Source organism: Hippocampus bargibanti, linkage group LG14 (assembly GCF_051943395.1).
Source record: "Hippocampus bargibanti isolate YZ-2025 linkage group LG14, ASM5194339v1, whole genome shotgun sequence".
NCBI lineage: Eukaryota > Metazoa > Chordata > Actinopteri > Syngnathiformes > Syngnathidae > Hippocampus > Hippocampus bargibanti.
Window position 1 is genome coordinate 16720020 of NC_142747.1, and position 24782 is coordinate 16744801.

A 24782-nucleotide genomic window follows, 5' to 3' on the forward strand; every position below is an offset into this window, starting at 1 on the left:
CCGGGTGGAATCCCCCACCCACCCTTCCCGTCCACCACCGGCAATCCCATCATGCACCGCGGCCTTTCCAGCAGTAGCAAAAAATAGTCTGTTAACGAGCGAGCGAGAGAGGCCGAGAAAAGGAACACGGAGAAACGCTAGCTTAACCGGCTAATTCCACGAGTGAAATCAAGTGCGTCGTAACCGCAACCATGGCAGACAATGACAAAATAGACAACCAGCGACTGAAGAATTTCAAGAACAAGGGTCGGGATTTGGAGGTAATAACGTTTAAAAAAGACTTTAGTTGTGCTCTTTAAACAGAGGTCCCGCGGCTCCGTAGCTCGCCGCCAACTTCGCCCTCTTCCCTTCCCCTGTGACGTCGTTTCTAATTTTCATCATCGGGGAACTTTGTCCCCAGACTTCATCTAGGCCCTCCACCGAGGGCGGTTATTAAAACCCGATTTCTGCTCAATGATTTTACCGCTTGAGCTTTGTTTTTTTCACACTATATAGACCGTTTACTGAAAAAGTATCAGAGGATAAGCTAGCATGGTGCTAGCTAGAACTATTAGCTGGCTGCTAAACAGGCCCACGGGAGCTCTTGTGAAGCAAGTGAACCTTTTAACTCGATATGTTCTGCTGCCAAATTCTGTAGTATACAACCAAAAACGCAAATAGCTGAACGAAATGTTGAGGTGTATATATTTACTGCGGCGTGTTAGCTTCACGTCGAAGCTGCAGTTTAGCTAGCGCATTTTAAGCTTGGGAAGAGCCCCCCACCCCCTTGCACACACACACAGTCTTAGCATATAAACAATAGCGCGAGGTTTATAAATTATAGCTAAATATCTCGCCGATTGTTAACGTTTGCTATTGTAAAACGGGACTAAAAGCGTGGGTATTAGTAATCCATCGATCGGACATGCAAAGAGCGAAACCCAACGGGAGCTCCCGATTGACATGATGTATATGAATTTGCACTGCATTGATCATTGATTGCTTTGCACAGTCCTCGCCGACCATTGTTTTGTTTATATATGGTATTCTGTATTGAGTCTGCATATGCGTAGCATGGACGGATTCATTCTTGTTTGGTGTTTCCTTTCATGCTGCAGAGCAGTAGGTTGGTAGGCCGGTGGTGTATGACAGCTGTCCTGTCCATGGCACTTCATCATAGTCAGTGCTCCAGTCTAGGTACATAAATACAGTAAAGTCTCGTTATATCAATATACTCGGGAGTCAGAAAAAATATCGATATATCCGATCCTGCGGCATGTAAATTTTCTCCTTGCGTTCATAGAAATAGTATCGTAATAAGCAGTACTATCGATATAACCAATATCGCTATAACGAGACTTTACTGTATTTGCGTGTTGACACAAATATTTTTTTCTGTCTCAATTCCACTACAATGAAGGTGAAAATAAAAATACACATTTTGATTTAGCTGTACAATGTCAGCTTGTTTATGATTAAGTTGGCTTTTGTTGGGTATTAATTGACAGTGCCCCCGATGACAAAAGAAGCAGGATGATATCTTTCACTCTTGCCTTTTACTCTGCTTTTCATCAGCCAACGTTTCCGTAACTTATTTGACGGCACTTCACGGTGCAGATGGACAACGTTCCACCTGAAGCTTACCCGATCGAGCATGCGTTTCACTTGCTGAGACACACTGAAGCAAAAAAAAGTCCCCATAGAACAATCAGGAACTGCAGACAGGTGCATCCTGACTGAATATTAGCAGGCATGAAATGCAGCGTCTACTGATATGTTCTAGATGTCAAGCTTTAATTGACGGCAAAGATGTTGGTACCAAGTATTAAAAATTGAAGGTTTGATTCATTTTTTTCCATTTATGTCCTTTTACTTTTGGCTCTTTAAAACACGTGAGTCATATATACCAGCAGTTGTAATTCCTACATCATTCACCACATTTGGATGAAAACCTTTGTGAAGATAAGCAGATTGAATAATAGATGAAGAGATTCAGAAAATGAATGAGTAAAGCCTACAATGAAAGTATACCCTGTGCATTTCATTTAAAATCCATTTGTGGTGGTGTTTATAGCTGAATAGATGAGTGGTCTCACCGTGCTGATATACATACAGTTAACCGGCACACCACAAGTCATTATGAATGGTAATCATTTGGACTGGTGCACATTTCTCTTGTAATTGAGCATCCTGGAGATCTGAATGTATCTCAACAAAATTGCCCAGCACTACTCCTGTACTATGACTGTGATACCAACATGTATTACTCATTCCATATACTGTACGTACCGTCTTTTTTATCCTTTCGGCTTTTCCCTTCAGGGGTCGCCACAGCGTACTGTACAAGTGGAAAGTCAACTCTGGGTCTACTTTGTTTCACACCACAAAGAATGTATATGCCATGAGTTGGTGATAAGGACAAAATGCAATATCATCCATCCATTTTCTGATCTGATTATTCTCACAAGGGTTGTGTGGGTGCTGCAGCCTATCCTGGTTGTCTTTGGACACACACACACACACACACACACACACACACACACACACACACACACACACACACACACACACGGATGAACAACTATCCGCCCTCACACTTGCACCAAGGGAGAATTTAGAGTGTTCAATAAGCCTGCCATGAGTGTGTTTGTATTGTGGGAGGCAACCGTGGTACCTGGAGAAAAACCACTCATGCCCGGGGGCAACATGCAAACGCCGCATGGGGATGTGGACCTTATAGGTCCAAGAAGAAATAATGTCCGTGTAGGCTCTCAGTCGTACAAGAGTGGTCCATTGATGAAAAGGTTTCTTTAGCCGTCATCTGTACTTCTTTGAAGGTGTCGGGCGTTTCGCTCCTCATCCGAAGAGCTTCATCAGCGAACTTAAGTTGTGCTGGTAACTCTCGCCCTATATATCCCCTTAATGGACAGAGGTGGCGGTGCCAGGGCTCTGCTCTGATACCAGAGGTTATACCAGAGCTAATGGGGCAATCAGAGCCAGCAATAGACATTAGAGGTAATCAGACAGTGCAAAAGAAGTAATCAGATTAGCTTCAGGGAGTAGCCCACTGTTCCCCCCAACCTTAGAGCAGGGTGCTATCAAAGCAGAGGTCTGGCACCGCCGCCGCTGTCCATTAGGCATATATGTATTGGGCCAGAGTTACCAGCACAACTTTAGTTCACTGACGAAGCTCTTTGGATGAGGAGCGAAACATCCGACACCTTCAAAGAAGTACAGATGAGGACTGAAGAAACCTTTTCACCGAAAGAAGAAAAAAATAGTTTTTTTTTTTCTAATACATGCGAGCACATTACCACATAAGACAAAGATTCAATCAAACATGGGTTTATCGTTAAGTTCTGAAAAGAAGGGAAAAAAATGTGCTGCATTATGAATGTGCCGCGGGTCCTTTTTAGAGCATGTGGCCAGTAACACAAGCTGAGTCACTTCCTAGCTATTGGTAGTCTTGTGTTTGGGTGCTGTCACACTTCCATGTTTGGGTGACAAACTTGAGAGGGCTGACTAATGCTGTTGAAGAGGTCCATTTAGCTGTTCTAGCCTAAAGCTCCTTAGCTCGGTTGTCAAGGGTGATTGACATCACATATGCATTTAATTGTGAGTTGTTTAACATGCACTTGTGTTTAAAAAAAGTTAACTCTTCATAGTAGAGTACATGACAGCACGTCATATGTCTTTGTTAAAATACGTGTTTGAAAACAAGCCAAGCAAAGAGCAAACACACCCAGAATTTTTAACCTCAGGCTTCACACGAGGGCCCGATTGGTTAATCACCCGTCTGATTCAACCGTCACTAAAACAATGGCCTCTGTTGCATGACTGTTTTTACCGTTAACTACTTTTAACCATTTATGCAGTGGTTATGCATATATAACACTTTAAAAAAATATATTTACACATACATTTGGGACAGGAGATGTGAGACAATCTCGTTCGTCAATGGACGCTACAGCTTCATGTTTGCTTTCAACATTTAGCTTGTGCACATGTCACCATGACGTCCTTGGTCCACTGGTGAAAAGAACATTTTGATCTTCTCTTCATCTAGAACTGCTTCATACAATATATATACAATATATATATATATACAATATATATATATATATATATATATATATATATATATATATATATATATATATATATATATATATATATATATCCAATATCCAATATCCAATTATATATATATATATATATATATATATTTTTTTGTTTTGACTTCGAGATGGCACCGCGAGAGGGACTACCTTTCCAGCGGTTTCTCTATTTTGTTTTTCTACTTCTTCCTTTCCTCTTCCTTCCACAACTTGGTTGCTGTCAAATGTAAATTTCTCCACTCCGCTGATCCAATCCAAAACAATCAAACCATATATCCTTAAATATATAAAAATGAACTTTATTGCAAAAGTCATTCTATAGACCTGTTTTTTGAATCAAAGCAAGTCTTCAATTTTGTAATTAATTGACATTTATGTCACTATTTTGTACAGAACAGAAAGCAGTGGGTTTTTTTATCCAAAAATGTTGCAACATGAATCAAACAAATTTGGTGTGACACATTTAAATGCTGGTAACACATACACAGTTATGACTAGGATGAATATCATTGGAGCTTAATTAAATGCATTGGGTGACACTGTATTCTGGCGCCCAAAGAGTAGAGTTATTTTTTGAACATTTACACATGACCCTGACCATTCATGTGGAGGGAATGGGGCCAAATATTGAAAATCAGCATGTATTTGGCGGCCATTGAAATGCATTGGTCATGAAGAATTTTTTTTAATGAATCATATTATTGTGTAATTTTTTTCCCTGTCAAAAATCCATAACAGCCAGGCCTTACTTTCAATTGAGGTTGACCGCACATTCTTGAAAGTTTAAGCACTTCTTTGAAATCTTAGCTTGAGTGTTGGAGTTTTATCTCAGTGCTCATGCTGATAATACTTTTGTCTTCACAGTCTATGAGAAGACAGAGGACGGAGGTCGTAGTAGAACTGCGAAAGGTAATTGACATCTGCTGAATTGAATTGGATTGACTGCTGTACTAGCCATTGGAGTCAATTGACATGCACACGTTGGATATTTTCTTTTGCTTTTCAACAGAACAAAAGAGACGAGCACCTCCTGAAAAGAAGAAATGTGCCCCACGAGGACATTTGCGAGGATTCCGATGTGGATGGAGATTTCAGATCGGTAGGAATTTGAATGTATTACATTGATGATGCCATTAACTGTCAAAGAAATGCCACTAAAATTGTATAATTGTATTTTATTTATTATAGTACCTATGCTTGTCTGTGACTGTAAAGTGTCCTTGAGAGCTTTGAAAGACGCTTAAAATGTAAAGTATTATTATTATTATTATTATTATTAATAGAAGTCACCTTTATGTCGCGCTTTCATAACAGCTAAGGCTGGAACAAAACGTTTCGAGGCACAGTAAAGCAAATAACATTAACTCATTCACTGCCAGACGATGTACAAAAATGTGTCCACTCCAGTTCCAGGGTTTTTGTCGTTTTCACTCAAATTACAGGCCCCACAGAATATTGAGTTTTAGGACTACATAAACATTCAATGTAGCGTAAAAAAACCCATGACTCTCTTCTTTCATCAGGAAAAAAAGAGTTAGCTAAATTATGTAGGTCTGAAGTTATCTGAGCTTGAAATGGCGTACTTTATTTTGTGACACAATTCAAACATTTGACCCAAATAGCGGCTTGTAAAAACGCTAAAAAAAATATATGCTAGCATGTTTTGGTAATTGATAACCAGGCTTCTCCCGTTGAACAATAGTTCAAGATTTGGCGGGCAGGCATCAAAGAGGCCACTCAGCACTTCCGAGATTTAATCTGGCTAACTGCTCGGCGCTATCGAGTGGGCTGAATACAAATGGCCTACTTAATCGTATATCAACAATGACACGCCGCTCTGAGTCAACCGGCGCATAGCCGCGAGGGTCTTTTTGTGGGAAAAGGCAGCTCGCTGCTGTATTTAAAATACTTAACATACCGGCGACCGCTTGGCATTTCAATAAGTGTGCTGCTGTTGCTTTTGTGGCATACTCACGTCGAGTGTTTTATTTTATTTTATTTTTTTGATGCTTCTGATTTTTACTTTCAACTCCACCACGACACCATTTTAATTTCCCCGAGACTGTTTTAGCCCTTCAGCACTGTGGTTCTTTTTTTTCTGTAGCTGTTTATGTATTCGTCATTTGTACACATTAATTGTCTTTTGGACTTGGGTATCATCGTGTGGCCTTGTATTTTGGTATCAGAGAAAGCGAGTTAGTCTTATTTGGTGAATGATCATTTGTGGCGGAACGCTGGCTAGCGTCAGATGTCGTTCCTCATCCCAGCCTTCCCTCACCAAAACTTCCTTCCCACTTGTCATCGCAAGCAAAATCAATTTGAGGAACAATACTCTTGACTAATGGCTTTTCTAAAATGTCCCTTTTCAGCAAAACACCTCTCTCGAAGCAATAGTACAAGTAAGTTTTCAAGTTATTTTTTTTTGCTTCGATTCTATCCTTCTCAATTAATAATGAGTATTTAAACGTTCTTATTTTGCATCGTAGAATGCCACCAGTGATAACCAAGGCATCCAGCTGAGTGCCGTTCAGGCTGCCAGGTACGAACACACGCTCACATCTCTGCAGCTGAATGTTTTTTTGTTTTTCTGAGCAGTTGAAATCAATAGATTTTTTTTCTTTTCAATATATCAGTATCTGCAAAGAGTGTAAGAGTCCGAAATGCTCCTAATTGCATCAATAAATTTCTTAGAAGGGACCCTGCATTTGAAGTATGCACGTTTGCACCTTCCTGTTCTTCCGTGACATCTGCACGTGACGCATCTAGCGCTTCTGTGCTGACATTATTTAAATTCTCCAAATGCTTTGATTGCACAGTTCTTTCAGCACACACCACATTGAATGTGTACATAAATAATGGCATGATGTCTGCTTCTCTCCATTAGGAAATTGTTGTCCAGTGACCGCAACCCTCCCATAGACGACTTAATCAAGTCTGGGATTCTTCCTATTCTTGTCCACTGTCTGGACAGAGATGACAAGTAAGTCCTGCATTTGTTTGGCTATGTAGCGCGTTAGTGCTGTTCGTTTCAAATAATAAGCAAACGCCAGCGGCGCTCATCTCACCGGAGATATGGAGGGCGATGCAAGTATGCAAATGTGCTCCAGCTTTCACCTACCAGGAATGTCATCGCGCACAAATGAGTCATCAGCACACGCTTAATGTCTGATGTTATTAAAACGTTGCCTTTCACTATGCCCCCGCCGCCCCCTTCCGCAGCCCTTCTCTGCAGTTTGAGGCAGCCTGGGCTCTGACCAACATAGCGTCTGGAACCTCCGAGCAGACCCAAGCTGTGGTGGAGTCCCGTAAGTTGAATTTATTGTTGGGGTTCCTTGCTTTACGGTGTACGGTGAACGGCTCCCAACCTCAGAATATGACACCACATGACACAAAAAAAGGCACCCTTCGTTAGCGCCATACTTAATTTAGATGTGTTTATCTTACAAATGTTGACTATAATTATGGAATTGCGGAATTTCCCCATGGGGCTCCTGATAGAATCTCTTGTGTTAATTCAGGCTTTACTGATAACTGAAATAATTTACATAATGCAGCATATTGCTTGAATTATTCTGAGACAGTTTGTTTCTTTTTGCTGGGCAACAGTTTGAGAAATGTTGACTTCAACCTTTTTCAACATGGGTTTATTTTTAGAGCGTTTAAAAATGGCCACTGCTTGCATACAAAGTGCCCTATGTGGATTTAAAACCGCCAACAGTCGTGTCTCTTTTTCATATAAATATTTAGTGTGATTATGACTTTCCTACTGCATTGGCCAAGGTTAGTTATTAAATAACACATTGCTATGCATTATGTTGGCATATTAGCAACTCATTGTAAACTCAGGACCCCCCTGTACTTTTCCTGTTTTTAGTTGTCTCAAGTGTCCATTGAGAAATATTTTTATTCCTATAATGCATTTTCATCATCTTTTACTTTTGTTTCTGGAATAAACAATGCCACTTCCATACATGTTAAGTCTCACAATTTGTTTGGGAGACTCCCGATTTGGACCACAATACTTAGAATAATTTGTAAGGTGAAACAAAAGAAAATGTAAAAAAAACTAAATACATTTTTATACTGCCGGTAATAGAATGTATAAATAAACAATGAAAGCATTTTTGTGTTTTATTTACTTCTAATTTGAACCTGAGAGTAGGGACCTATCATAGCTGTGTCAGGCGCCACCATGTCTGGACATTAGGGATATATAAATGGGGCCGATACGACCAGTCAGACTTTAGTTCGCTGACGAAGCCTCCTGGAAACCTTCACTTTTGTACAGATGACGGCTGAAGAAACCTTCTCATCGATGGACCACTCCTGTACGACTGAGAGCTTACACAGACGCCTTACTTCTAATTTACACTTTTGTAACGCTCGCATTATTTTAACACACGCACCACAGAGTCGCAAGTACAAAAGTATTCCCATTTCTGAAACTTAACATGTATGCACTTCCAAACAACAATGTTATGTGGTGGTCAAAACTCTCACTAAGCTACTTGTGTATGCAGATGCTGTGCCACGCTTCCTGAGGCTGCTTCACTCCCTGCATCAAAACGTGTGCGAACAGGCGGTGTGGGCTTTGGGCAACATCATCGGTGCGCTGCCGCCGACGGGAGTAACTTTGCCTAGAAATATAAAGTCAATCTGACATGTGTACACATCTCCTCGTCAGGTGACGGCCCACAATGCAGAGACTATGTGATCGGCCTCGGCGTTGTCAAGCCGCTGCTGTCTTTCATCAGTCCTTCCATCCCGATCACTTTCCTCCGCAATGTCACCTGGGTGATGGTTAATCTCTGTCGGCATAAAGACCCTCCACCTCCCATGGAGACTATCCAAGAGGTATGCGGGATTTTTCAACAAATTTGATGTACCGCATTTTCCGGTGTATAAGGCGCGTCCAAAAGCCTTGATTTTCTTCAAAAGATGACCCTGCACCTTATACGCAGGTGTGCCATATATGTGAAGTAATATTGAGCCACAACAAGTCTCACAACTACTGTCAGCAGCAACCGACTCTCTTTCCCCCTGTGGAAGTAGTCTTGCGTAACCCCAGCCTCTACTGTAGCACCTTATAATGTGGTGTGCCATATATTTGGAAAACTTTGATCTATTTATATATTATATTTGGGAAACTTTTGTTATTCATTAATGGTGCGCCTTATACAGTAAAGTCTCGTTATATCGATATCGGATATATCGATAGTCCCGGTTATATCGATATTTTTTCGGACTCCCTTGAATATCGATATAACGAGACTTTACTGTATATGCAAAACGTTTGAAAATACACCATTCAAAGGGGGTGCAGTTTATACTCCGGTGCGCCTTATGCACTGGAAAATACGGTAATCTGCAATTATCTAATTAATTAATTTTGGAACTCTGCTGTTGCCTGTCCCTTTTGGTCATGGAAAACAAAATTCTCAATTCTACATAACTGTAAATATTTTGTTTTTCACAAACTTATCCTACTGAATTTTAATGACACTCCAAAACATTACATTTTTGTACCTCGCTAGTTCCAACTGTGTCATAGCAACGGGTAACGAAAATGGTTTGTCTGTATTTCGGTATTTGTGGATAATATGCGAGAAGTTTTGCTGAGCTCATAGTCCAGTTCCTATTTATTGAAAATGAGTTCTTAATCATTATTCACGTAGCTTTTAAAGTATTACATTAAGCATCCCTAGACTCAAAAATATAATGTCTGAAAATGCAGATGAGGAAGTTCTCGGCATTTGAGTTAGGGCAAATCTGGCAGAAATTTTTTCCCTTTTGAGCACCTCCATAATTTATCTCTTTAATCCATAGATCCTGCCGGCTCTGCGTGTGCTGATCCACCACACTGACGTTAGTGTGAGTAAACTCGTGTGTTTGGCCGTTCGTGGAAGTCTTGTGTCCTGGCAATGATGTTAAACTTTTGACACACACGATCTACTTCCAGATCTTGGTAGATACGGTGTGGGCACTGTCCTATCTGACGGACGCCGGGAACGAGCAGATACAAATGGTGATTGACTCTGGGATTGTCCCTCACCTGGTCCCGCTGCTCAGCCAGCAGGAGGTCAAAGTTCAGGTAAGGGAACTGTCAGAGATATTGTTTCGGACACTGTGAACAAAAGCTCGAACACAGGAAGATTGTCTTTTACTGCCGGTGATGATACAGTGTGACAACCAAAAGGGGATTGCACTTAAATCACTCAATTTACCATATAAACCGATCAATAAAACTTACCGGTATGAATGTAATGGCAATAAAGTATTAAACGTTTGAACCGCAGCCTCTGCGAAAACGCAAATATATCACAAATGCAATTACAGTAAAGTCTCGTTATATCGTTATTCAAGGGAGTCCGAAAAAATATCGATATAACCGGGACTATCGATATATCCGACCCTGTTTGCATGTAATTTTCGCCGAGCGTGCATAGAAATAGTATCGATATAACCGGGACTATCGATATATCCGATATCGATATAACGAGACTTTACTGTAATTGTTTATCCATAGTATGAATGACATTTTCCCCTTTGGTGCAGACGGCTGCCTTGAGGGCCGTGGGCAACATTGTGACTGGAACAGATGAGCAGACGCAGGTGGTGCTGAACTGCGAAGCCCTCAACCACTTTCCCGCCCTCCTGTCGCACCCAAAAGAGAAAATTAACAAGGTAACACACACACACACACACACACACACACACGTCTATATGTGTTCTACAGCATGATGTCGCTGGAAGTGATGACATCTGAGACATGTGCTAGCGTGAATGGTTTGTGTGGGTGAAATGAGATTATTATAGTCAGATTCTGCATCACACGGAAACCTGCAAGAACGACGACGAGGACCACAGCCTGCTGTAGTTATAATTGGTTAAAGTACGGGGAGAAGGGGGGTTCATAGTTGGTATGTGTGTGCACGCGTGTGTGTTGGTGAATGATTGTGTAACTCAGTGAAAAGGGTCGGTGGCAAGAGAGTGCTGAGAATCAGCCCCTGCTGATATCGGAGTGCATCTGAGACCAGTCACTTTGCAAACGAGAGGCCCCATCTTATGCGATTTGTGACACGGACGATGATTAGAGCCTCAACCACCACTCTCACCCCACCCACAGCACTCAAAGTCTCTGCCAGACATCCACTCTTTACGCGGATGTCTGGATTCTGATCCAGCTCAGACACACTGTTGATGCTATTGACGCTGCCACGTGAAAAGTCTGCGATAAACTGAGTTTTGAAGAAAAAAAAATACATATTTTTCTGTGGGCGGACATAACACCTGTTTTAATTCCTTTTGTCCTGTAGGAGGCAGTGTGGTTCCTTTCAAACATCACGGCAGGAAATCAGCAGCAGGTGCAGGCTGTCATTGATGCAAAGCTAGTCCCCATGATCATTCACCTTTTAGACAAGGTAAACAGCTCTCATTGTTTAAGGTATAAAATAATAAAAACGGCACAAATGATACCGTGGTTTGTCGTTTTAGGGTGACTTTGGAACCCAAAAAGAAGCAGCCTGGGCCATCAGCAACCTTACAATAAGTGGAAGGAAAGATCAGGTGCAAACCATTTTTGGCCTTAATACAAGCTTCTTCTTCTCTCCATGCTAAAGGACATTGCAAATTTCCCTATTGTGGGACTATTAACTTATCCACTACCAGACACATGCAAAAAAAAATTGTCCACTCCTGTGCCAGGGTTTTTGTCATTGTCAAATTCCAGGACCCACAAATATTGGGCTTTAGGACTACATAAACATTCAATACAGTGTTATAAACCTTCGACTCTCTTCTGTCATCAGGAAAAAAACGAATTAAATCCTAAATTATATGGATCTGGAGTTATATGAGCTTGAAATGAGCATAGCTGTCCAAAATACAATGCAATATGTACATATTGGTTTATATAGCACTTTAACAACAGCTGAAGTTGGAAAAAGGGAAATGATGCCCCTTGTGGAAAAGAAAAAAACATTTCCAGAGGCAATGGCCAGCGCGTAATCGGCACCCAAGCATGGAAAAAAAACTAAACCCGAACAAATTCGGGAATGGCGCTCGACGTCATATTTTTCAATTCCCGAATAAATTTGTGAATGGCAATGAATGAGTTAAAAGCTTTCTGATTGTGACAGTGACGCAAAACAATCGAGAGTGACTCTTTTGACTTGTGATGCATTTAGGTGGCACATCTGATCGATAAGCAGGTCATCCCTCCATTCTGCAACCTGCTGACAGTGAAGGATGCCCAAGTGGTGCAGGTTGTCCTGGACGGCCTCAGCAATATTCTGAAAATGGCTGACGACAAGGCTGAAACCATTGCTAATCTCATTGAAGAGTGTGGAGGTAGGCACCACTTGCATCGAGACATCAAGCAATCCTTATTTTATTTTATGACTCTGGTTCATATCCAACGTTTCTGGACAGGTTTGGAGAAAGTGGAACAGCTGCAGAACCATGAAAATGGCGATATCTACAAGCTAGCGTATCAAATTATTGATCAGTTCTTCTCATCTGATGTAAGTTGAACCTTCTGTGACCACACTTGTTTGGTTTTAAACATCATTGTGGAATATTCTTACACACAGGCTGCTCGTCAACTCTACTTCCTCTTATAAATGAAATGTATTATTTTTATTTTTTTCTTCTCATTATGGCGAATGGTGCCCGTCACGTTAGCATCACGCTAGTCCAGTTCTTCATGTTAGCTGTGCATTTGTGTGCTTTTGGCATCATCCACCGATGGGATAGGGGACTTCAACTTGATGTTTAGGTGGGGCTAGTCAAGCTAATGGCTAACGCTATTGTGATTGCTCCGATGTTAGCTGTTTCCTTGCCGCTAAAGCCCGCCTCATTCAGCTAAGAACATCTTGCGAGACCCCCTTCAAAGGAGAGATAAGACGTGTTTTTGCCTGTGTTCAAAACAGTTGGCCGGTGTCGCAAGATCGTGTCTGTCACGTTTTGCTCTCATCGTTTGCAAAAACGCTGACCTGCATTTATGCAGCGTCCAGGCGTGTTGCCCCATCAGTTGCCATATTTGGCAACCACATTGTTTTTTGGCACATATTTTGTCCATATTTAAACTTTTTTGGCACAATGTCAATCTGGTTCAGAAGTAGAATATCAATTTTTCTCGAACGAGCTACAGGCAAGTTTGAAAGTTGTGGCTACGAATGCGGGCTGCATAATGACCGTGTCTGAAATAACATACGTCCGGACGCCCGGGGCGTGCAACTTTTACGTTAGGCGTATAACTTACAGCACGTCTCCGCCCGGGTGGCCGACAACTTTTTCCTTTAGTGACGTCACGTACAGACTCGTCATCAACTCAAAAACAAGACTTCCGGAATATTCAGCGCCAGTCTTAAAACGTAAAATATAGCTATATGCGGTGGAATCTTTTTAAAATATGCTCAGTAGAAGTCATTTGAAGCCATTTTACAAATTAGGGACACAACTTGTCCGGAGACGTCGGTTGTCCTTCAATGCTTTGCAACAATTGTTTTTTTTTTTTTTTTTTGCGATTAGTCGTCTTATTGTGTTTCAAGTTGTGAAAAATGGGGCAGGCAACTTTTCAGAGTTGTCTTGCCCCGGTGTCCGCTAACTTTTTGTCATTAGTTTCAGACACTGGTAATGATGATTATAATATTGATCAGCTCGGGCTAATTGTTTCCAATTGTTGACCACTTGATGTTCAATCATTCTGTGTTTGACTCAGATTGACGAAGACAACAGCCTGGTCCCCGAAGCCATCCAGGGCGGAACTTACGGCTTCAACTCCGCCAACGTGCCAGCTGAAGGATTCCAGTTCTAGACGGCATCCGGGGTATTCTGGAGTTTTGTTTCACGATGCAGCACTCTGTTCAACATAAACAAAATTAGGGCGAGAGAGAGAGAGAGCGAGAGTGTGAGAAATTTTGATCCATTGTGCTTGGCTCGTGGGATCCATGGCTGTATCTGATCTGAGAGAAAAATGTGTGGATTTCATTTGGCATTCCCGAGGGGGAAAGCAGCTCAAATGAAGTTTGAGTTGGCGAGTGGGTGCAAGTGAGAATGAGTGGCTACATGTTGCAACGAAAAACAAATCGAAGAAAAAAAAAAAAAACATGACAAAACCAATCAAAACCACCTACATCGTAACGGGTTTCGACCTGGTGATATGACGACTTCGATGTCCACCCGCGGAAAAACCAACAATACAACGACAAACTCTTAATTAAGACTGGAGCAATCATCACAATTGGAGAGGTCGCCAGCGTCCCCCAGATCGGCCACGCTATCAGACATGTGTGTGAATGGAGCCATTGCGTATGAATGTCTGGACTCAGCGCTGAGGAGCCAGGTTCATCTTCCTCCCTAACAGGACATCGAGACGGGACACCCTCTTCCTCTCCTCCCACAGGGGGGGCGGGGGGGCGACGGGGCCAAGAGTCCGGCTGCGTGTCACGTGTGTGAGCGAGCGAGCGAATGTTCGGATGGGTTGTGTGTGCGCGTGACTGGAGGTGTGCGAGGACGCATGCGGGAGACGGCAGTGAGATTACAAATGCGACATCTTGAGCGAAAGAAACGCTGCGAGGTTTAGAAAAGGAGAAGAAGAAGAAAAACAAATCAGCCTTTTGGGGTTGATCCTGAAATTCCTAAAACGAAGAACTTTGGATACAGGAAGAAGAAACAAACAAAAAAAAAATCAGTGCAAGGATGTTTTTTTTTCCTTTCAATTACTATTAATTTGCTATTGATTGACACTGGACATTGCAAATGGCAGACGCACGAAGGCCATGCATTCTATTATGAAGGTGGCTTTTGCCCCCCTGAAACCCCCTCCCTGGCTTATGTAAAGATGATCACAAAGCACCCTTCCCATCACAACCCCAAAGCTAACAAGCTTGATGCTGTGAAAATGTTAATGTTGAAATAATTGGTTACATTTTAATTGAAATTCAGCCAAAAAAAAAAAACACCGCTTTGCAGGTTTGCCGCCATCGCTTTGATTTATCATGAAAAGTGAACACTGGCCATTTTCACATCGGATTGTGAATCTCATAACCCTTGCATGTATCCACTCTGATGGCACCGTTCTTTTTTTTTTAGGACATTTTAGTTTCCTTAGACTGTGGAAACTGTCTTTTTTTTTTTTTTTTTTTCAGTAAACTGCTTAAATGTTTTACGTTACCCACCCGATCACCTTCCACACCCTGCGCAGTTCACTTGTTAAATAATTTGTATGGTTTTGCACATGTACTGCAAAGTGAGACCTCTTTGTGACTATTAATTGGTCTGACCTGCCAGTAGCCTCGACAATATACATCACGTTGACCACAATCTTTGTATTTCAAGAGTCATCCTAGGATGTTTTTTTTTTTTTTTTGAAACGTGGTCATTGAAGAAAATAATTAATTTCTTTCTGGAGAATTACCCGCATTGCAGACTAAAGGAGTCTGACCTTTTTTTCCTCCCCCTTGCAGGTCCAAAGGGTGTCCGACTGTAATTCAGTGGAACCATTATTTAACAAATCCGGAATACTATTTGCAGTACTTTTAGTATATTTGGGAGTCATTTAGCCCCATCATATTTCCTTCTCGCTAAATGTACAAACTAATCCAATGTTTGTGTTCAAATCGAGCCACTGTAATAAGAAAAACTATTTTTTTTTTGGTGATCGTAAAATTCTGTTGGACATAGGGGATTCCCCCCCCCCCTTCAGCATTCCTCAATAGCTGAGGCTTGATTTCAAATTTAAACATTAAAAACTATGACACTGAAGGTAAGGTGGTTTAACAAATGTTTTGGGGAAGGGGGGATAGGCTACAGCTTAGGTTGTCTGGGGGAAAAAATAAAATAAATAGTGAACCCCATTGTTAGCCTATTTGTGTGTTCTTTCAAGCTTCTTGAATATACATGTATATGAATATGCATATATGCGTTTGTGTGACTTAGCGTCCCAGTACCAGTATGCTAAGTCGACCATTGCTAAGTGTGGCTAAGCGTGTTTGTGTGTTGTCTAAGCGACGGTCTCGTTATAGAAGAGGTTGGAAAACTAGCAGGGGACAGTGCGTGTGAGTATTTTCGTGGAGAAAGCGTTCACTCAGATATCAAGAGGCAACTACATCAACAACCATCACAAAGGTAAATAAAACGCCTTTTTTATACAGTACAGTTTGTTTCTTTAATTACAATACAATAGCACATTATAAATAAGGTATATTTTGTGTAGTTTTAAGGCTTATTTCGTAGAAAATGTTTTATGGGGACCTGGGAATTGATTACTCTATTTTTTAATGCTTTCTTATGGGAAATAGTAGATGAAGTTTTCGCCTTAAACACATTTTCTGGAAACCAATTAAGTTCGTAAACTGAGGTATCACCTTACAGTATATACCGACTCGCTCGAGCCGTTGATGTCTCAGCCGATTTTCGAATTTGGCCTGCCAAGACCTGATTGGTTGAAACCCGCGCGTGCGCACTGAGGAAATGGCGCTGCGTTTTCAGATGTAGCATTCACTTCATCAATGCGGTCTGCAGTTTCTGCTATGCAACTTATCAACACCTTACCGCACGTAAAAACACGTACGCCTCTTGAATTGTGCAAGAAGAAATTGTGATTTTCCTATAAACTTGAATGCAACGCAAAGAACCGGAAACGGTAAAAAAAAAAAAAAGTTTCTATCCAAACCTAACTTGGAGCAGGAGTCGAAGGTACGTTTGGTTTTTAATGCGAATTAAATTATCCGAGGCAAGTTGAGGGTGAATTTCACGCGTGAGAAACAAGTGATGGCTCCACACACAAAACAAGAAGGTACTTGCTAACATTTTGTGGACCATGCTAAAACAAACGTAAAACCAAACCTCACAGCTGTAAAACGACTGTCGCTAATGAAGCGCTTTTCTACGTTGTGTATTCAAAACCGCTACACGTTCTTTCGTTAAAAAATCATTAAAAAATATAACATACTGCTTTGCAGCTATTCGTCTATGCTAATGTTACACAGAGAAAATGCAACGTCGTATCAATATAACCTGAATTATTAAAAAAATGCAGCAAATTATGCTTTCGCCTATTCTTCGTTGGTCGTCTATTTTATTCATTGATTCAGAGAACCCATTGTTGGTACACAAACTATTAAAAACATATCATAAAATGTGAACTATTTCCACGACGAAAAAATGGCATGGAGTTTTGACAAGCTTCAGTAGTGGTATGAAACTTGCCTCCTTTTAAAGTATGAATTTTGCCGATTATCGTCATCGATATACAAGGCAATGAAAAAAATCCAAAGTAAGTAAAACCTGATATAAAAAGGTCACCATTGTCACTAGTGGTGACTATGCTGCGGCAACTTTCCTGGCAGTTATCAGTTTTTTTTAAAAAAAAAATCGAAATTGGTGTAACAGTGATACGGGTGAAATTTCCATTTATTGCCGTTGTACTACTGTAGCTCTAAAAAAAAAGCACAGTCCCTCGAATTTAATAAATGACAGATGGTGTCAAACATTTTGAGTCTGTGCACTTGAATTGAATGTGACTAAGAAGGCTTATCTGATGTCTTACCATCGCGTCCCCCTTCAGGTTCCACCATGGACAAACTAGAGGAGGACCTGACGTGCTCTGTATGCTACTCAATATTCTCCGACCCACGGGTTCTACCATGCTCCCACACATTTTGCCGGGACTGCCTGGATAACTTGCTCCACGCCTCGCACGACCACTCCATCTGGCGCCCGCTGCGCCAGCCGCTGAAGTGCCCCAACTGCCGCAACTTGGTGGAGCTTCCCATGTCGGGCGTGGACTCGCTGCCTACCAACGTGTGCCTGTGCGCCATCATCGAGAAGGTAACGTTTGAACCTCTGAATGTTTCTTCTTCTAATTTCTCATGTACATGTCGTGTGTTTGTTTTAGTACCAGCGGGACGGCCAGCCGAGACCGTCTTTGTGTCCGGAGCACCCGAGGCAACCCCTCAACATGTACTGTATACAAGACTGCAAGCTAATTTGCGGCCTGTGTCTGACTATGGGCCAGCACCAGGGCCATGCTATCGATGACCTGCAAGCGGCGTTTGATCGAGAGAAGCGGACCCCTTCGCTTTTGCTGGCACGACTTTCTGACCACAGATGGGCACAGGTGAAGCTCCTGTCACACTAGCCGGCTTCTTCCCGGTTCTCTAGCTAGTGTGTAAACTCGTGTGGAATGCGAACCTATGCAAGATTAATTGAAAATGGGAATAATAATAACGTGAAGGCTAAATCTATCCCATGGTGCATAGTTGATGTTTTGATGATTCGACAATGAAGATGGCGAAGACATACAGTGATACCTTGGGCTTATGAACTTAATTGGTTCCCAGATAGAGTGTGTAAGGCGAAAAGTGTGTATCCCCAAAAATAATTTCCCATAGGAAACCATTATAATGAGAATAATCCGTTCCCAGGTCCCCATAAAACAGAATTTTCTACTTTCTAATTCTCTAAGCCACAGGTGTCAAAGTCAAGGCCCGCGGGCCAAATCCGGCCCACCACATCATTTTTTTTCGGCCCGCGAAAGCAAATCAAACTTGTTAAATTCCATGAAAATCTGAGCCAAAATTTCATATTTTTGGATGTCAACCACAATAAAAGTCATTATTCTTGACTTCTGATTTGAAAACGGGTTATTCATTAATTTGCTGTGTGCTTTATATGTAATATTTGAAGGGATTTAAACATTCTAATGGGTTCCCCAAATTCATAACGGCCCTTGAGAGGAAACCATAACTACAATGTGGCCCGCGGCAAAAAATGACTTTGACACCCCTGCGCTAAGCCTTAAAACTACACACAATATACCTTATTTTATGTATAATAAATGTGCTATGGTATTATAATTAAAAAATAAACTGTACTGTATAATAGTCGTTTTATTTACCTTTGTGATGGTCGTTGATGGCTTGATGGAATGGAGTGACCAGTTTCATCAACATTAAACACTTTCGGAATGATCCCTTGGAGGTGCTTTCTCTGTGATAATTTTACCTAGTTCATCATCAATTGTGTTCTGTTTAGCTGGGTTGATAGCGTTTTGCATTCAGTGTCCAGATGGCTTGTGCAGGCTATTTGTGGAGCCTGATTGATGGGAATTTTAACCTTGCAGTCTACACTCTGCCTTTATCAAAGTTGAAACAAGTCCAAATTTCACTGTTTTGTATCCGTTTTCTCACTCTCTCTCTGTCGTCTGCCTGTCTTTTTAATGTTTAACCCCCTCTCACTTCTGTGTTCTTGACCAATCACATGGCTTTAACTGAAGACTGGGGGCGGGGAATAGAGGACCAAAACAGTCAGCCACCATTTTCTCGTTAGAAGAACAAGTGATGTGTTAGTGAACGACACATCACTCATTCTGGCAGCTCCGTTTGTATCCCGAAAAATAGTTCGTATGGGAAGGTAAAATTTTCATAAATTTAACGTTCGTAAACCGAAAAGCTCGTAAGTCAAGGGGTTCGTAAACCGAGGTATCACTGTAATGTGAAATTTTGTAAGAACTGCAAGAAAGGGCGTGTACCGTTTTACTGTGACAATTCACAACATTTGAGGCATGAAAGAAGAACTTCACCTCCATTTTGTGCAACTAAAGCTAGCTAGCTAGCATTTAGAAATGAACAAAAAAGGATGGCCATTTCATGGTAAGATCATCAAATGGTGAGTAGTTTTACTTTATTTGAATGTTATTGTGCCAATCACGATTTTATATTTGAGATAGTGGTGTACACTTCCGGGTTGAGTGAACGCTGGCGCGTCTGGCTGCCGCTGCTCACCTGCAGAAAAATGTTCTTATCCTATGCCTGTAAAGTGTCCTTGATATTTTTGAAAGGCGTTTATCAATGCAATTTATTATTATTACTATTATTAAAATATAGCACGGAAGCAACTTACAACCATATTCACCTTACAAACAACCGCTCGGAACGTATCTCGTTCGTAAGGTGGGGAACGTCTATCGCCCTCTCCCACCATTTTTTTGTGTGTGTTTGTGTTAGGTGTGTGAACTGAGCGAGCAGCTGGAACACGACAAGGCCCACTGCGAGGCTGCGGTGAGGCAGGACCGACAAGACGTAACTCAGTTTTTCCACATGCTGGAGATGTCGCTGGCCAAGAAGCGACAAGCCTCCCTGGAAGTTCTGGACAAGGCCTTCAATGAGGTGTCACGGGCCTATGACCCACTCATCAACAGAGTCAAGGAGTTGCAGGTATGTAAATGAAAGCCGTTTTCCAATGCGCCTTTTGCAGTCATGGGACGACAATGAATGGATTATCAATTAATCGATCATTAAAAATAAATTAACTCCTGTTTTGATATGGATTAATCACTTTGAGGCATAAACTCAGAATTGTCCAAATGATCCGAATTTCAGACTCTTGATAGTCTTGTCATATTTCTCAAGTCCCACATAAAAGCAGGCTGATATCTAGCTATCGAGTTCGCTAGCTCGCTAGATAGATAGCTAAATAGATAGCTATTTTATTTTAGCTAGCTAGCTAGCTATTTTTAATTTTTAATTAGATATCAATCCACTTTATTCTTAGCTAGATAGCTATGTATCTATCTAGCAAGATAGCTAGCTAGATAGCTATTTTATTTTCGCTAGCTAGATAGCTATCTACCTAGTTCGATTTCTAGCTAGATAGCTATATAACAATTTTATTTTAGCTAGGTAGCTAGCTATTATATTTTTTGCTATCTATTTATTTTGCGTTTAATCCTGATAGTCTTCTCAAATTTCTCAAATAAAAGCAGGCTGATATTAATTGTAGCTATTTTATTTTAGCTAGCTAGCTATCTTTTACTTTTAATTAGATATCGATCCATTTTATTTTTAGCTAGATAGCTATGTATCTATCTAGCAAGATAGCTAGCTAGATAGCTATTTTATTTTAGCTAGCTAGATAGCCATTTTATTTTTTTCTTGATAGCTATCTACCTGGTTAGATAGCTAGGTCGGTAGCTAGATAACAATTGTATTTTAGCTAGGTAGCTATCTATTTTATTTTTAGCTATCTATTCATTTTGTATTAATCCTGATAGTCTTCTCAAATTTCTCAAAGCATGCTGATATCTAGCTATTGAGCTAGCCAGCTCGATAGCTAGCTAGCTAGCTAGACAGCTATTTCATTTGAGCTATCTATTTTATTTTAGCTAGCTATCTCTTTTACTTTTAATTAGATATCTATCCATTTTATTTTTTAGCTAGATAGCTATCTTTTACTTTTAATTAGATATCGATCCATTTTATTTTTAGCTAGATAGCTATGTATCTATCTAGCAAGATAGCTAGCTAGATAGCTATTTTATTTTAGCTAGCTAGATAGCCATTTAGCCATAAGAGATAGCTAGATAGCAACATAGCTAGCCATAAAGCTATTTTATTTTACCTAGCTAGCTCGTTATTTTATTTTTCGCTCGATAGCTATCTATCCAGCTAAATAGCTAGGTAGCTAGATAATGATTTTATTTTAGCTAGGTAGCTCGCTATTTTATTTGAGTTATCTATTTATTATGCGTTTAATCCTGATAGTCTTCTCAAATTTCTGAAGTCCCACATAAAAGCCGGCTGATATCTAGCTATCGAGCTACCTAGCTAGCTCGATAAATAGTTAGCTAGCTAGATATTTTATTTTAGCTATCTATTTTATTTTAACTAGCTATCTATCTATTTTATTTTTAGCTAGAGATCTATCCATTGCATTTTTAGCTAGATAGCTATGTATCTATCTAGCAAGATGGCTAGCTAGATAGCTATTTTAGATAGCTATTTATCTAACTAGCTAGATAGCGATTTTTATTTTAGCTAGGTTTTAATTTGCCGAACGCCTAAAAGGACAAATAAAGGAGAAAAAAAAGGGACTGTGACTGTTGGTGTGGTTCAGGAGGAGCACTTGGACCTTCTGTCTTTGGCGTCATCCGTTGAAGAGGAGGATTCTCCGCTAGCTTTCCTGGAGAAGGTTCACGTTTTCAGACAGCGAGTGGACAACTTCACCGGCACCGCTCTGCCATCTGCCTTCCAACTCTCGGTCACCCCAAGAGCGGGCGACTTCCTGCGTCAACATTGGGCCGCCGTCACTCTCGGCGATCTGGATGAGGCACCGGTTCCCAAGGTCCACTGCTGCCGACGCCGGTGCGCAGAGAAACCTCACGAGGGAACCGCACGCAGCATCTGCTCCATCCGAGGACTACTTTTGCCATTGTTGTCCATTTTGCTGGTGGCGACGTTGTGTTGGCTCGGAGATTTCAACCCAGATCTGATAGATTTCTTCATGCCCATCTGGGACTGGGCACAACTGGCGTACGCTCTGACACAGGAAGTGCTACTAAAATGGTGCCGTCACATTTTGTCCATTGGAGAAATGTCCTTGCAACAAATGACTGCTTTCTTCACAAGTCTAATGGCGGCGCTCAATATCAATTTGTTTTTTTAAAAGCTTTATTTTATGTCACATTGGAACAATATTCGTTTTTTTTAACAACCGCTCATTACACTCTTTAATGCTATTTTTAATGTCATCCTTACACACAACTGTTTATAAAATCTGTTTATTTGGCAAAATGTTACCTTTTTAGTGTTTTACAATAAACATGTTATATTATGTCTGTGTAGGCTCTCAATCGTACAGGAATGGTCCATGCTGGTTACCAGCGTAACTTTAGTTCGCTGACGAAGCTCTTCGGATGAGGAGCGAAACGTCAGACACCAAAAAAGTACAGATGACGGCTGAAGAAACCTTTTTCTTGCTTTTTATGCTCTTCGTCACTTGGTTTGCATGTGATCTGGATCAGATCCAGGATTGCTATAAAACCAATCCGATTTGAGATTAACAGACTTCACAATGTTGCCAATGTTGCTGTGGGACATACGTGAGTGTTGTTCGTGAAGGAGCCGGTTCTTAGAGCCGGATCTTTGAAGTGAACGAAGAGAGCCGTTTCCTAACAAGGAGCCGGAAATGGGAGCCGACTTTTTTTTGTCCTCTATTGCCCGCCCCCGGTCTTCGGTTAAAGCCGCACGTGATTGGTTGATATCCGTGTAAGAGGAGCGAGGGGAGAATTACAAACACACGCAGCAGTGAAAAGGGGGGACGTTAGGGTAGACAGGTGGACAAATGTTATAACATGCTGTTATTATTCAATTATATGTTTTACTAGTTGGTATGATAGCATTATTAATATGAAAAGCAAATTAGTGACAGCTGATCATCAGACCAGAGTAACCACAGGGAAAGTGAAAGTTAGTGGGATGCTCTCTGTGAACATATAAATAAAAATATTTGATATAGTGTATTTTTTACATGAGTAATTCGTTTGTCACCTAATTTTACATGATTTTTGGTCGTTAATTTAAGCAACAAAAAAAAAAAAAAACTGAGGAGCCATAAGAGCCAAATCTTTTTAGTGAGCTGAGCCAAAAGAACCGGCTCTCTGAAAAGAAACTGAATTCCCATCAGTAGTGACAAGCATGGTACGAATTCCAACTGATACCAAATTACCGTTTTGGTGATATTATGATTTCAAAGTCATTTGTCAACTATTTAGCTCTCTTAAAACCTTAAAAATCTGGCATAAATTGTTCAAATGCAGTAGGTATTCATATTAATTTGGAATGAAAAAATAATCCGTTTCAAACACCGTTTTGCAACAATGTGCAAAAATATGTCCACTCCAGTGCCAGGGTTTTTGTCGTTTTCACTTTAATTGCAGGTCCCACAAATATTTACTTTTAGGACTACATAAACGTTTAAACAGTGTTAGAAATCTTAGACTCTTATTTAATCATGAAAAAAACAGGCAATTCCTAACTTATATGGGTCTGGAGTTATATGAGCTTGAAATGAGGGTGGTTGTACAATAATACAATACGTAAAAATTGATTCATATGGTACTTTAACAACAACTGAAGCTGTAACGGAGTGGTAACATGGACGAAAGCCAAATGCTGCCCCCTCGTGGAAGGGGACAGCAAACAAAAACCCGAACAAATTTGGAGATGATACATTTCATTTATAAGCGCCTTTCAAAACTCACAAGGTCACTTTAGTCACCGTTTTTCTGTGGGTGAGCAGCAGCAGCCACACGTGCCAGCGTTCACTAAACCCGGAAGTAACTCAAATGGATAGAAAGTTAGCTAGCTAATAGATAACTCATCGTTAGCTACATAGTTGAATAACTCAAATAGGTAGAACGTGAGCCAACTAATAGATAGCGAGCTAGCTAGATAGCTAGCTATAAATAGTTAGCTAGCCAGCTCGGTAGAAAGTTAGCTAGCTAATAGATAGCCAGCTAGATAATAGATAAATAGTTAGCTAGATAGTTGAATAACTCAAATAGGTAGAAAGTTAGCTAGCTAACATAACAAATAGATAGCTAGCTCGTTTGCTATCTCTAGTGAGCAACATGATGTCAACAAACCGGTAACCTAACTCCACACCAAATGTGATTCGTATGACCATCTTGAGCGTTTCCGGTAAATGTGTGGGTGTGTCTTACGGTAGAATGACTTATCAATTCCCGAATAAATTCGCAAATGGCAGTGAATGAGTTAACGTCAATTTTTTGGATGTATTTTGAAGGAAATGACAAGTGGTGCGTTAGCAAACAATCGGAGAGATTCAAACTCAGAACCTCAAAACGGAGGATGGCGCACCGCCAAGTTGCCCCACACAGTG

At 40.8% G+C, this 24782-nt stretch overlaps 2 protein-coding genes across 3 annotated transcripts; both read left to right on the forward strand.

Annotated features, from left to right (window-relative positions):
• The first annotated feature begins 105 nt into the window (after positions 1–105).
• kpna4 (karyopherin alpha 4 (importin alpha 3)) lies at positions 106–15955 on the forward strand. The gene is made up of 17 exons (XM_089013566.1): positions 106–260; positions 4962–5006; positions 5107–5196; positions 6467–6496; positions 6584–6636; positions 6982–7077; positions 7317–7402; positions 8618–8704; positions 8782–8951; positions 9924–9968; positions 10057–10188; positions 10653–10781; positions 11414–11518; positions 11592–11663; positions 12284–12446; positions 12528–12619; positions 13819–15955. The coding sequence occupies exons 1-17, from the start codon at positions 192–194 to the stop codon at positions 13912–13914; spliced, it is 1560 nt and encodes a 519-aa protein (XP_088869692.1). The 5' UTR covers positions 106–191; the 3' UTR covers positions 13915–15955.
• A 645-nt stretch (positions 15956–16600) lies between these two features.
• trim59 (tripartite motif containing 59) lies at positions 16601–22712 on the forward strand. Of its 2 annotated transcripts, none has more exons than XM_089013611.1 (5): positions 16601–16796; positions 17668–17930; positions 17998–18219; positions 20108–20317; positions 21996–22712. In XM_089013611.1, exons 2-5 carry the CDS (start codon positions 17676–17678, stop codon positions 22542–22544), a joined length of 1236 nt encoding a protein of 411 aa, XP_088869737.1. In that variant the 5' UTR covers positions 16601–16796; positions 17668–17675; the 3' UTR covers positions 22545–22712. The 2 variants fall into 2 exon arrangements, with proteins under 2 accessions (XP_088869737.1, XP_088869736.1); XM_089013610.1 differs by having other exon boundaries at positions 16795–16896.
• Positions 22713–24782: the final 2070 nt, after the last annotated feature.